Consider the following 12,388-nt stretch of genomic DNA (forward strand, 5'->3'; position numbering starts at 1 on the left):
TCTAATCTGCTCTTCAACTCAGATAGTGAGATTTTAAGTATAAGTACCTTTCTTTTATAGTTGTTTTATTTTCCTCAATTTTCAAATCAACTTTTTCCCCCTCAAACAATTTATTCTCACATTTTGATTTTTTTGGTGTTTTTAATCCTGCGAACAGGTTTTTTTTTTGTGTGTTTTTTTTTTTTTTTTTTTTTTTTTTTTAATCCCAGCTTTTTAAATTAGTCTTTACTGGGACTCCTGGCTCTTATCATGAAAGATGCTGTCATTTTGTGTTGTTGCTGTTATTTGTGTTTAGTATTTATTCATTTTTGAGAGAGAGACAGACAGACAGAACATGAGCAGGGGAGGGGCAGAGACAGAGGGAGACACAGAATACAAAGCAGGCTCCAGGCTCTGAGTTGTCAGCACAGAGCCTGACACAGGGCTCAAACTCATGAACCATGAGATCATGACCTGAGCTGAAGTTGAACACTTAACCACCTGAGCCATCCAGGCACCCCATGTCATTTTGTGTTTTGAAATTCTATGGTGAACTAATTTAGTTGCACTCTATTTGCAGTAGCTTTGTGCCGTGTAAGTCAAGAAAGGGCCCCTTCACAGTAGTGTTGTGCATGTTTTCAACAAGGGTTTCAATGTAGAAATCATATTTGTGGTACCAAATCCCCAGAGGAGCTGGTTTTTTCCTAACTTGCAGTCATGGCTGAGCTGGAATGCTTCTTGTCGACAGCCTGTGCTCTTTTGCTGAGCTTCTACCAGATCATACTTTAGTCAAAGGTGTAGTTATCTAAGGGTTCTGGCCTATATGCAATCATTTCAGCTCCACTGCCACACTCGCAAAGCCTCAAAGTATTCTCTTCGTCTGGGAGTTAAATCCAAGAACCCAGAGGTTTAGGTCCAATAAACTCCTCCCAGGGAAACTATCACTTTACCTCAGAAGCTCTCTTTTGTGTTTTGCTTTTGTGTGTGTGTGTGTGTGTGTGTGTGTGTGTGTGTGTGTGTGTGTATGTGTGTGGTTTTTTTTTTTTTATGTATTTGTTTTTGCCACAGCCTTTAATTTTTTGGCTCATTTGTATGTATAAAAGGATTTTTATTCTATTTTTTCTACAATTCCAAGATGTCTATAATGGGAACATCTCATGATTATCTAGCCAGATTATCACATAATTAAAGGAATGGAATATAATTTGTGACCTAACATATAGAAATTAGAATAGAGAAACATATATGTATTGTTAACCTGATTAGATCGTAATGTACATAGAATCAAGGCATATAGACTTATTCTATTATCACACTTTATATCATGCAGTTTCTTTTACCAAACTATGGAAAGACTGTATAACTGCCTCAGTGAGATGTTCACATGGACCTCAATTGATAATAAACTTTTTTTTCAAAGATACCTTTCTACAAGTGGGGAATGTGTGAATTATGAATTATTGTAAACATTAGTAATTATTACAATATTGCTATTTCCTTTCCATAAGATTGGAGGAAAAAACGGGTATGTGTGGATAGCCATGGATATGAATGAACTACGGAATGATGTAACTTACTATCAACAATTAATCATTATAATTTTTTACTATTCCTCCTGGCAAATATCTGACAGACATGATTTCCATATAGAATCAATCCTTGATTACTAGAATAAAGTAGACAAAGGTAGAGTTGCAATAAAGAAGACAAAACATGGGGCACCTGGGTGGCTCAGTCAGTTGAGTGTTCAACTTCAGCTCAGGTCATGATCTTATGGTCCATGAGTTCGAGCCCCGCATTGGGCTCTGTGCTGACAGCTCAGAGCCTGGAGCCTGCTTTGGATTCTGTGTCTCCCTCTCTCTCTGCCCCTCCCCCACTCATGTTTTGTCTCTAACAAAAAATGAATAAATGTTAAAAAATTTTTTAAATAAAAGAAGATAAAACATAACCTTAAATAATCTATTTCAACACAAGTTACCTAACTGACTTAATATAAACTTGATATATTTAAGTAATATTCAGGATTTAGGAATATGTTTACCATTCTGCAGTTATGTATAACAAAAATAATACAGGAATGACTGCCAATCTCATGAATTTCTGCACAAAGAAATACTTGAAGATTTGTTATTCCTGTGGGTCTCTCAGCTACGAACACCTTTCCAATACTTCACCAGGATTCAAGAAAGGCAGAAACTCAGACCCTCTTGCACCTTATCCTTTCCTTTTCCTTTCCTCGCTAATTAGTTCTACCCTTAAATATTTGGCTTTGGTTTGTTTTAGCAGCCATGTGTTCCTCTGCTCCTGCTTTTAGACTGCCTATCAGAGACATCTTTGCTCTAGAGAGACCTACTCTAGAGACCTCTCATCTGGCTGCAGGGGAGTCAATCATACCCCGAATGCAATAGACACAGTGCAACATTACAGTTGCTACCTACTGATAACTGTGTATTTCCAAACAACAGGAACAGCACAACATGTTGTCACTAATCTAAAAATGTTAATTTTGTTTCTGAAATAAACTATTATGTTTTATTCTGATAAATCTAAAAACTAGTTAATCCATCCTGGACAACTGAAAGCTGGCTGCTATCACTTGATAGATTAATATTCACTGTACAAATCATCTTTTCTCTTTTTATGTAGAAGATACAATCTTATCAATATTACTTGCACCTGCCTTAACATATGTGTACTTTCCAACCGAATTAATGTTGTAAAGTAGGTCAATTTCTGTTAATTATTAGAAAGTAAATAGCAAAGAAAATTTTACTGAACTAAATAAGCAGATTGTCCATCAGCATTGAGTATCTTAATAGTTTCACTTTGTTTTTGTCAAAGAAAATTTTTTTAATACATGCCTTAATTAGAAAGGCAACTCTAGGGGCCCCTGGGTGGCGCAGTCGGTTAAGCGTCCGACTTCAGCCAGGTCACGATCTCACGGTCTGTGGGTTCGAGCCCCGCGTCAGGCTCTGGGCTGATGGCTCAGAGCCTGGAGACTGTTTCCGATTCTGTGTCTCCCTCTCTCTCTGCCCCTCCCCCGTTCATGCTCTGTCTCTCTCTGTCCCAAAAATGAATAAAAGTTGAAAAAAAAAAAAAAAAGAAAGGCAACTCTAAGTAAATGAGGGAAGACACACTTAAATTTTATCTTTTATCCCATTAATCACTTGGACTACCATATGCTAAACTTCTAAATTAAACTAGTGAATAGCATCCTTTCAACATTTTCAATATTCAAGATCAAAACTGAAAACTTTAGAAATACAAACAAAACATTCACTGAAACACTTATTCCCAGGGTTATAACCGAACATTTTGAAAATCTAAGTAATTCCTTGACAGCCACTGAGGCAGACCCTAACTATCCCCTAACCCCCAGCATCATTTCCCTGAGAAACCACCTTCAAATGTATCATATTTTCTAGTCACTGGCTTCTAATCACAGAATTTGCCTCCCCACTCTATCCTGACCCAAAGCCACTTTTTTAGAGGATCTAAAGTGAATAAATAATACAGTAAGAAAATATGAATGGCCCTGAGTCATCCAAACTAATGGTTGACATTTCTAGTTTCCTTCTTCACTGTCTTTCTTAATGTCTAATTTCTCAATTCTTCCTCTGATGCCAAGTACCACATAGAATTTTCTCCATCTACCAAAGAATTCCAGACAGACACCTCTTTTGGTGCTTAACTTGGGTAAAGTTAGTCTCTGTGGCTCAAAACTAACAACAAGTGATGTAGGAAAATATATCCCTTTGGCAGTAGAATACATTCAGATTCTGAATATAATTACTGATAAAGAGGAATGGAAAAGGTTTGCTGACTTTTTTGTTACAAGTATATACTTAGCCCTTTTCTGCATCAGAAGATACAAAAATCAAATTTATCACAGGGATACCATGCCTGGTTGTATAGGGTGTGTATTGCTTAATTCTAGGGATACATTTATGTACACAACAATGTAAAAAGCTCCCTCTACTGTTGTGTGGTGTACAACCTGCACAACTGGAGGCTGCTGGATTCATTAGGTGCCTCTTCGATGCCAAGCAGTGGGTAAAGGGGAAGAATACAAAGTAGAAAAGGTTTTTACTCTGAAGTCAAAGAAGAGGACGACACACAATCATTTCTGTAATGTGATAAGGGCCCCAGGATCAGTGAGGAAGAAGCCTGGGGAATTGTATTAAATAATGGATAGTTCTATTTTGCAGTTGCCTTTGCCAGCAAACAAATGGAGAGAGAAACACCCACAACAGATGATACTGAATAATGTGGTAATGCAGAAAATTAAAGAATCACATAAAAGCAAAATCTTCACCTTAGGGCCAAGAATCACAGAGGGTAAAGTATATTCAGATGTAGAGGGAAAGGGATTTTATGTGCTTTTGCTAAATGTACAGTACATCATATCATAATGCAAGAGGCTGCAACAGAACTATTTGATTTACATAATGTGAAACAAGGGACTTCATCTGTAACTAAACAAGACGATAAAACTATGACAAATGCACTGCTTATTTTCAAGGGCACTTGGAGTCCTTCACACAGCCAATTTCTACTCAGCAAACACATGAATAAAACAAATTATTTTTTTAAAAATGCAAGCTCTTTTCTCCAAAAGCCCTGGAAGGACTTCTCAGTACAATTAAAAAATAAATTGTGAGCAAGATTTAAAAACCTCAGATCAGATTAGAATTCTTAATCTTCAATTCTTCCACTGTCAACTTCTTTTCAAGAAGGCCCAAATAATGTATTCTTACTTCATAATATTCAAAATTTCGGGGGAGGTGATGGGGGAAATTGATTTGTTTGCTGCCTAGATCAATGGTCACGTGGATTCAAATTCTCTCATCTTTGGCTCATGTTGGCTCAGTGCGCTTGAAGCCTGCATCACAGAGTTTCATAATATGAGTTTATGGAAATGATACTGTTAGACTCTGGCAAGTGGGAAGGCCAATAAATTCTGCTGAAGTTCTGATTTATATTGAAAAAAATGAAATGTAGCCTTTAATTTCCAAGAATGAAGATGCATTTGAGAATAAGTCTCATTGTCGAGTTTTGTAGTGTCCTGGGATATACCTATAAATGATTCACTCAAAAATTATTCTATGAGTTGTATTAAATTAATATATTTCTGCCATTTGTATACTTTATTAAATTTCCTATCTTACTTGCCAATGATGTTAGTTTAAAACTAACTTTCAAAAGTACTGTACATAAACCAAAAACATCTTCATAAATACGAAAGGCAAAGTTATCAGTAATTAAATTGTATTGTAAATTTAAGAGCATTTTCAAGAGAAACTTATGTCTTCTGCATGATTTCAAAGAGAAATGTGAAAATTACGTGGAGAAATCATAGAGTTGACAGCCGGGAGGACATGCTTTGTGTTTTTGTAACTGTGAGCCTACAACCACTGAGTCAGCTTTAAATTATTTATTTCAGTATCATAGAACAATTTAACAAATATATTACTGCAGATAGGTTTGAATTTATAAAAACATTGTTTAGTTGAAACCAAAATTAATAGCTATCTAAAATTCCTTCCTACTACTCTGTTCACATAACATAACACTGCTTAATAATCTAAGGGGAGAATATTGTGGAAGTTGGTCAGTCAACTTGTCCCATGTGGATGGAATCCACCATGGAATGCACAGAGATTTGAATTTTTATTTTATCTTTCACAACTTCCACATGAAGCTAAAGATCTGATCACCTTCGTGTTTACACTAAGGGATACTTAGTGTAAAAGGGATACTTCTACCTCAATTACTCAAACCTTTCATTTAGACTTTACTAATCAAATGGTGCTAGGTCACTTAGAAATAACATTCCCTCTAGTGCACTGATTTTCATTGTTATGGCACTGATAAGAAGTGATATGGAGAAACAGGAATCCTCCAAATAAATCTTAGCCCCACGGGGAGGTAAAGGTAGCATTATTTGTCAGTATCTATTAATATTTTATGTGTCTATATACTTTGATAGTTTTTTTTTCCTATTTTCAATCACCAATTTTGCTATTTCTGTTTTATTTCTTTTTTTATTCCTGTTGTGATTTAAAAAAAATCTACTCGGTCCTATTCTAAGTCCTACCTATAATAGTACAAAAAAGCGAAGACAACATTTCTACTAAAGGGATGAAAGGTGTACAAATATTTTTTTGCCCCATAAAACATGAAGTGGCTCAGCAAAACCATAGCAAATTTCACCCCACAAAAAAAGGCTTTTCTTTGGGTCTGGAGCAGAAATTCTGTTTAGACAGTGGTTTTTACAGAATTTTCAGCTAATGAAATCTGTCATCCTTCTCACGGTTGTTAGGTGTTTGAAATACTACTTCTGAGACTAAAGAGGATGATACTCATAATTTGATTACTAATTCATATTTTTCCCATTAAAATGTAATATATTTCTTACAGAAATTTGAAAAATACAAGAATAAAGTTAAAACATTGGCCTACAATCCCACTATCTAGGAGTAGTACTTACAGTTAACATTTTAAAGTATATTTCTCCATTTTTATCTCCATGTATTTGCATAACTAAATTCACTGTATACAACTAATATGTATAAATATACGTGCAGTACTGGGATCATACTCCCTATGCAAGTTTTGTCTCACCCCACCAATAGTGTGACAATTTCATTCCTCATTTCCAATTTCATGTTTCTCTTCAAAACCCTGAAAAAGGAACTTGTTGTGTGCTATATTTTATTCTCATATTATAAATTCTTAAAAGCCACATTCTTAACTAACCATTGTTCATCATTGCCTCCCTTGTCACTAACTTTCCCTAGCAATGTAAGAGAAGACAAAATGAAAGCACTCCAGCGTATCTTCAGCGCTAACAGAGGGTTCTTAAATGTGTCTAAGATAATGTGGGATGAAATTATTATTTTTTTAATGTTTATTTATTTTTGAAAGTAAGAGACAGAGCATGAGCGGGGAAGAGGCAGAGAGGGAGAGGGAGACACAGAATCCGAAGCAGGCTCCAGGCTGTGAGCTGTCAGCACAGAGCCCAATGTGGGATTCGAACTCATAAACTGCGAGATCATGACCTGACCCAAAGTCAGACGTTCAACCGACTGAGCCACCCAGGCGCCCCTAACATGGGATGAAATTATAATTCTAATTTTTTTTTGAGTGTAGTTGACACCCAATGTTACGAAATTATAATTTCATAAATAAGGAAGATGACTTTCCTAAATAAGGAAGATGTCAGCCCTAAATAAGGGCTAACAAAACTATAAATGCAAAAACAATGACGATATAATAGTACCACAAATGGTATTTCTGATAGTAGGTCTGCCACATGAATACAAGCCTACACAGGATCTTACACAACTATTTGTTTGGAATAAAATTATTGAACCTTCACTGTAGGCCTGATGTTATACAAGATGTCTTATATTCTCTACCCTTTACTACTATCCTCATTAATGATGAAACTCAAAGAGGTCATTTAGGCAATTGAAGATCACCAGCTAGCACTGGACAAATACAGGTCATTTCTATTTGATCATCCCTCTTACTGAGTTTTGAAGTTTGAAGTTTTGTATGTTATATACAATATATGCATATACACACACATATTTCAAATACAAATAGTTTGGTAGACAGATGTATTGCCACTATTTTCTCCAATCTGGGGATCGCCTTTCCATTTTCATATCAATGTATTTTGCACATGAGATGATTTAAATTTTGAAGAAGTCCAAACGATTATTTTCAAGAACTTTTGATTAGTGCTTTTCTTATATTCTATCCAAGAAATCATTCACTACCCTCCCTATAGTCATGTAGATCTTCTGTTTTTTGACTAAGAGTTTGACAGCTGTAGCTATATCACGTAGCTTTCTATCCTCCATTATGAATTAACATCACACAAGGTGTAAAGCAGGGTTGAAATTCATTTTTTTCACATGGATATCCAGATGTTGTAGAGCCATTTCATTAATAGACTATCTTCCCATCACTCAGTAATACTGGTGGGTTTTTGAGAGTCAGTTGACCATATATATATGGGTATATTTCCAGATTCTTTATTCTGTTTCATTCATCTATCCTGCGAAGTTTCCGCCAAAATCCCATTGTTTTGATTACCAAATCTTTATAATAAGTTTTGAAATCAGATAATTTAAGTCCACCCCATTTGTCCTTCTTTCACAAAATTGTTTTGATTCTTCTATGTCCTTTATTTTTCCAAATACATGCTGGAATCAGCTTGCCAATTTCTACAAAAAAAGCTGGCACCGACTTTCATTGAGATTATAGTGACTCTCACTCAATGTGGGTAAGATGAAAATCTCAGTAATAGTCTTCCAACAAATAAAAACCTTTATTTAGATATTTAATTTCTCTCAGCTCTCTCAGTGCTTTGTAGATATCATTTTAGAGGTTTTACACATATTTTTAAAAATTATTCTTATATTTTTTATGGTTTTGGAAGTTACTATAACATTATTCCAATTGTACATTTTCATTATACATAAATAAAATTGTTTTTTAAGTTTATTTATTTATTTTGAGAGAGAGAGAGAGAGAGAGTGTGTGTGTGTGTGTGTGTGTGAGAGAGAGAGTGGGGGAGAGGCAGAGAGAGGGAGAGAGAATCCCAAGCAGGCTCCCAGCTGTCAGCGCAGAGCCCAATGTGGGGCTCAATCCGCTGAATCATGAGATCATGACCTGAGCCGAAATCAAGAGTCATATGCTCAACAGACTGAGCTACTTCAGTGCCCCTAAATAAAATGTTTATAAATTGACTTTATATTCTATGTGCTTAAAAAATCCAATTATAACTTCTGGCAATTTTTCTGCTATATTTCTTACAATTTTATTCGAACTGAGGTATATTATCTGTGAAGAGAAATATTTTTTTATTTTTTTCTTTCCAATATTTAGAACTTTTGTTTCTTGGGGCACCTGGGTAACTCAGTTGGTTAAGCATTCAACTTTGGCTCAGATCAAGATCTTGCATTTCATAGGTTCGAGCCCTGCATCGAGCTGACAGCACAGAGCCTGGATTCTGTGTCTCCCCCTCTCTCTGTTCCTCTCTCTCTCTCTCTCTCTCTCTCTCACACACACACACACACACACAAAATCTCTCTCTCTTTCAAAAATAAACATTAAAAAAAAAAAGAACTGTTTTTTTCTTTTTCCCACCTTACTAAACTGGCTATGATCTTGAGTAAAAACTGAATAGAAGTGGTAAGCACTGATATCTTTGCCTTGCTTCCAGTTCTAATGGAAAATATTTGGTTTTCAACATTAAGTGTGTTGTTAACTGTACATTTTTGTGTATATGTGCGTAGATACCCTTTGATAGATTAAGAAAGCACTTTTAAGAATTCATTAAGAATTTTTGTTGATAGGGTTCCCCCTAGCCCCATACATTAGAGATACCATTTTTATTGTTTTTTATATTCATTTTTTTCCGACAGGAAGTCAATCATCAATGTTAACATTGTTTCCCCTGTGAAATGCATCTCTTTGGACAATTCAAAACTCATTTTTTGTATCTTTGACTTTTACTCATTTTCCTATGATATATGTAGATATCTAAAGGGTTTTATTTCCTGGGGCGCCTGGGTGGCTCAGTTGGTGAAGCAATCGACTTCGGCTCAGGTCATGATCTTGCAGTTTGTGAGTTCGAGCCCCACGTCGGGTTCTATGCTGACGGCTCAGAGCCTGGAGCCTATTTCAGATTCTGTGTTTCCCCCTCTCTCTACCCCTCCCCTGCTCACACTCTGTGTCTGTCTCTCAATAATACATAAATGTTTAAAAAAATTTTTTAATAATAATAATAAAGGGTTTTTTTCCCATCAATGTGGGAAACAATTTTGCCATTGTAGGTCCAAATAATTTTTCTTACCTATTCTCATTCTTCTTCTGAGATTCCAATTACAACTACATTAATCAGTAAATCCAACATCTGAACTATCTCAGGGTCAGTTTCTATTGACTATTTTTCATTCACCATGGGTCACATTTTCATGTTTCTTTGCTTGACTGGTTTTTATTATGTTTCAGACAATGTAGATATGTTACAGAGATTCAGGATTCTTTTATCTTCCTCTGAAGAGAACTGATTCTTGTTTTAGGAGCCAGTTCAATTACTGGCTCCTAAATTACTACCACTCTGAATGTGGGAGGTTTGAGTTTATTCCTTGGTAGGGAGGATCTATCTAATGCTCAAGATAATTCCCAAGCTTTTGTAAACCTCCACAGTCTATCTCCCATAAATACCTTACAGGTGCTTGGTTTCAGGCTTTGTTAGGGCAGCTCAGGAGTAGACATTTCTCTGGATCAAAGTCCCTACTAGGAAGGCTCAGCTTTTGTGTTTTTTCAGCTAAATACCAGGAGTAATGACAAGGTACTAATAAGGTCGCTCCACTCTCAAGGCCTGAATCTACTCAATTCCTAGTGTCCTTTAATAATCTCAACTCCATAGCTGTAGCACTCTGATGCTTTTGGAAAGTTTCTATCTATGGATATTCAGACCAGTCTTGCAAAGTTCTCCAAGATGATCTGCACAAAAGCTTCTTGGCATCATTCTCTGCATAGGATCCTCATCTACAGTACCTTCAGCAGGACCACTGGGCTCTACCTAGATTCCAGCTTGCTATACCAGTCAAAAAACTGTTCCCAGGCAATAATCTGGATTGACTGTGGGGCTCCCTTAATAAATTTTCCTTCTTTCAAAGTTGAGTCTTGCACTGCTCATCCTCCAGTGACTTAAAAGCATTTGTCTCATAAATATTCTTCAGTTTTATGGCTATTTACTCTAAAAGTCCAATCGCAGGTACACCTACACAGTTGGAAGTGGAAGTCCAATTGTGTTCTTACAATAGATTTTTTTCACCTTCGTGAATTATGCAGAACTAGAAAAGTTTTTGTATAATTCAGCAATAAGATGCTATCATGAATTCAACAGACCTGTTACAGAAAATCATATTCAGATGTTAGTGTGTATTCTGTGATGGGAAATGTCAACATTGCTGATGCTAATATTAAATTGCTAGTGAATAATGAATTACTATTCATTTTTAATAGCTTTAAACAAAAAATTTACGAATAATTACTAACACAGAGTGCCCATAAAGGGTATATTGTTGCTCACTGTTTCATCTTTTTATATTTGCCTTTAATGCTGCATGACAAATGTTTGTTAGGAGTACATTCACAGTGGAGCCAAGAATTAATCAGCTAGAGATTTAATTGAAACTTTTTTCTCAGGTGGTACCAGAAAGTTTATCAATTACTGAGTTTAATATATTGGGTACTTTATCTCCATGGTGATGACTGGAAAACATACAATATAGGCTTTTTGTGAAGTGCCACCAAAATTCACCATAGTGTTCACTTCCCATCATCAATGGCTATGTCTTCATTTCAAAAATTGAGGGTAAAGTATTTTTTTAATTTTATTTATTTTCTTAAATTTTTTAATGTTTATTCATTTTTGAGAGAGAAAGAGAGTGTGAGTGGGAGAGTGGCAGAGAGACAGGGAGACACAGAATCCAAAGCAGGCTCCAGGCTCTGAGCTGTCAGCACAGTGCCTGACGCGGGGCTTAAACTCATGAACCGTGAGGTCATGACCTGAACTGAAGTTGGACGCTTAACCGACGGAGCCATCCAGGCGCCCTGAGGGTAAAATATTTTTTAAATTAACTAGCCACAAGTTTTGTCAATATGCCATCCAAAATGTGCCTATTCAGAAATCAGTTATTATGAATTGAGGGAGATGACTAAAATCATTATGCCAAAGTTTTTTGGAACACAAAATCTGGAATAAAAGCATTCTCTGAAGGAATTAATCCGATTAACAGCACAGCCATCGAATTAGGAATGTCATTTAATTGGCTTTGGAAAATTTACCTTGTTATAAGTATAGCTGCATCCACTGAAGTCATGTCCTCTCCCCAGCTTGTAGACATCTCTAAATGTATATCATTCTTTTTGCCAAATTCTTCATGCTGCCACTTGCAAAAACTCTCTAGCATTTTCTCTCCATGGTGCCCAATATATAGGTCTGCCTACAAGAGAAGAGATTTCACTTCAAGGCAAATTATTTTCAGATATACAAAAAACTAAAAACTGACGAGACTTCCTGAATTACTAAAGCAGACCGCTGACCATAACAACAGTAATTAGAACCTGGAAGACATTCAGAAATAATTTAGCCTCAGCTGAAAATCGTGCAAGTACAATAACTACAAAATCTGTTCAATGTTACTCTGAAAAAGGAGAGAGGTGTTGTAAGAATGTGGAACTTTCTGGCTTAAATAACTTAATTTTACTTCTACAATTTAAGAACAAAGTTTTCTCAAAGTTCTAGTTAAGTAGCATACTAAAATGATGCCACAGAGTATTCTCTGAAATGAATTACAGATAAGAAAACGTTTCAAAA

General features: G+C 35.8%; 1 protein-coding gene across 2 annotated transcripts in view; it reads right to left on the reverse strand.

Annotated features, from left to right (window-relative positions):
* Positions 1-12,388, reverse strand: part of ADAMTS19 (ADAM metallopeptidase with thrombospondin type 1 motif 19) — a 247,466-nt gene that overhangs the window by 177,061 nt on the left and 58,017 nt on the right. For both annotated transcript variants that reach the window (XR_015250415.1, XM_086704877.1), the window contains exon 6: positions 11,857-12,014. Coding sequence is in view for 1 of the 2 variants with exons in the window: in XM_086704877.1 (XP_086561003.1) it covers positions 11,857-12,014 (158 nt within the window). In the remaining variant the exon portion in view is untranslated. The remainder of the gene's footprint in view (positions 1-11,856; positions 12,015-12,388) is intronic.

The sequence above is a fragment of the Puma concolor genome, chromosome A1 (assembly GCF_028749965.1).
Source record: "Puma concolor isolate L17-30 chromosome A1, mPumCon1.1.hap2, whole genome shotgun sequence".
Lineage (NCBI taxonomy): Eukaryota > Metazoa > Chordata > Mammalia > Carnivora > Felidae > Puma > Puma concolor.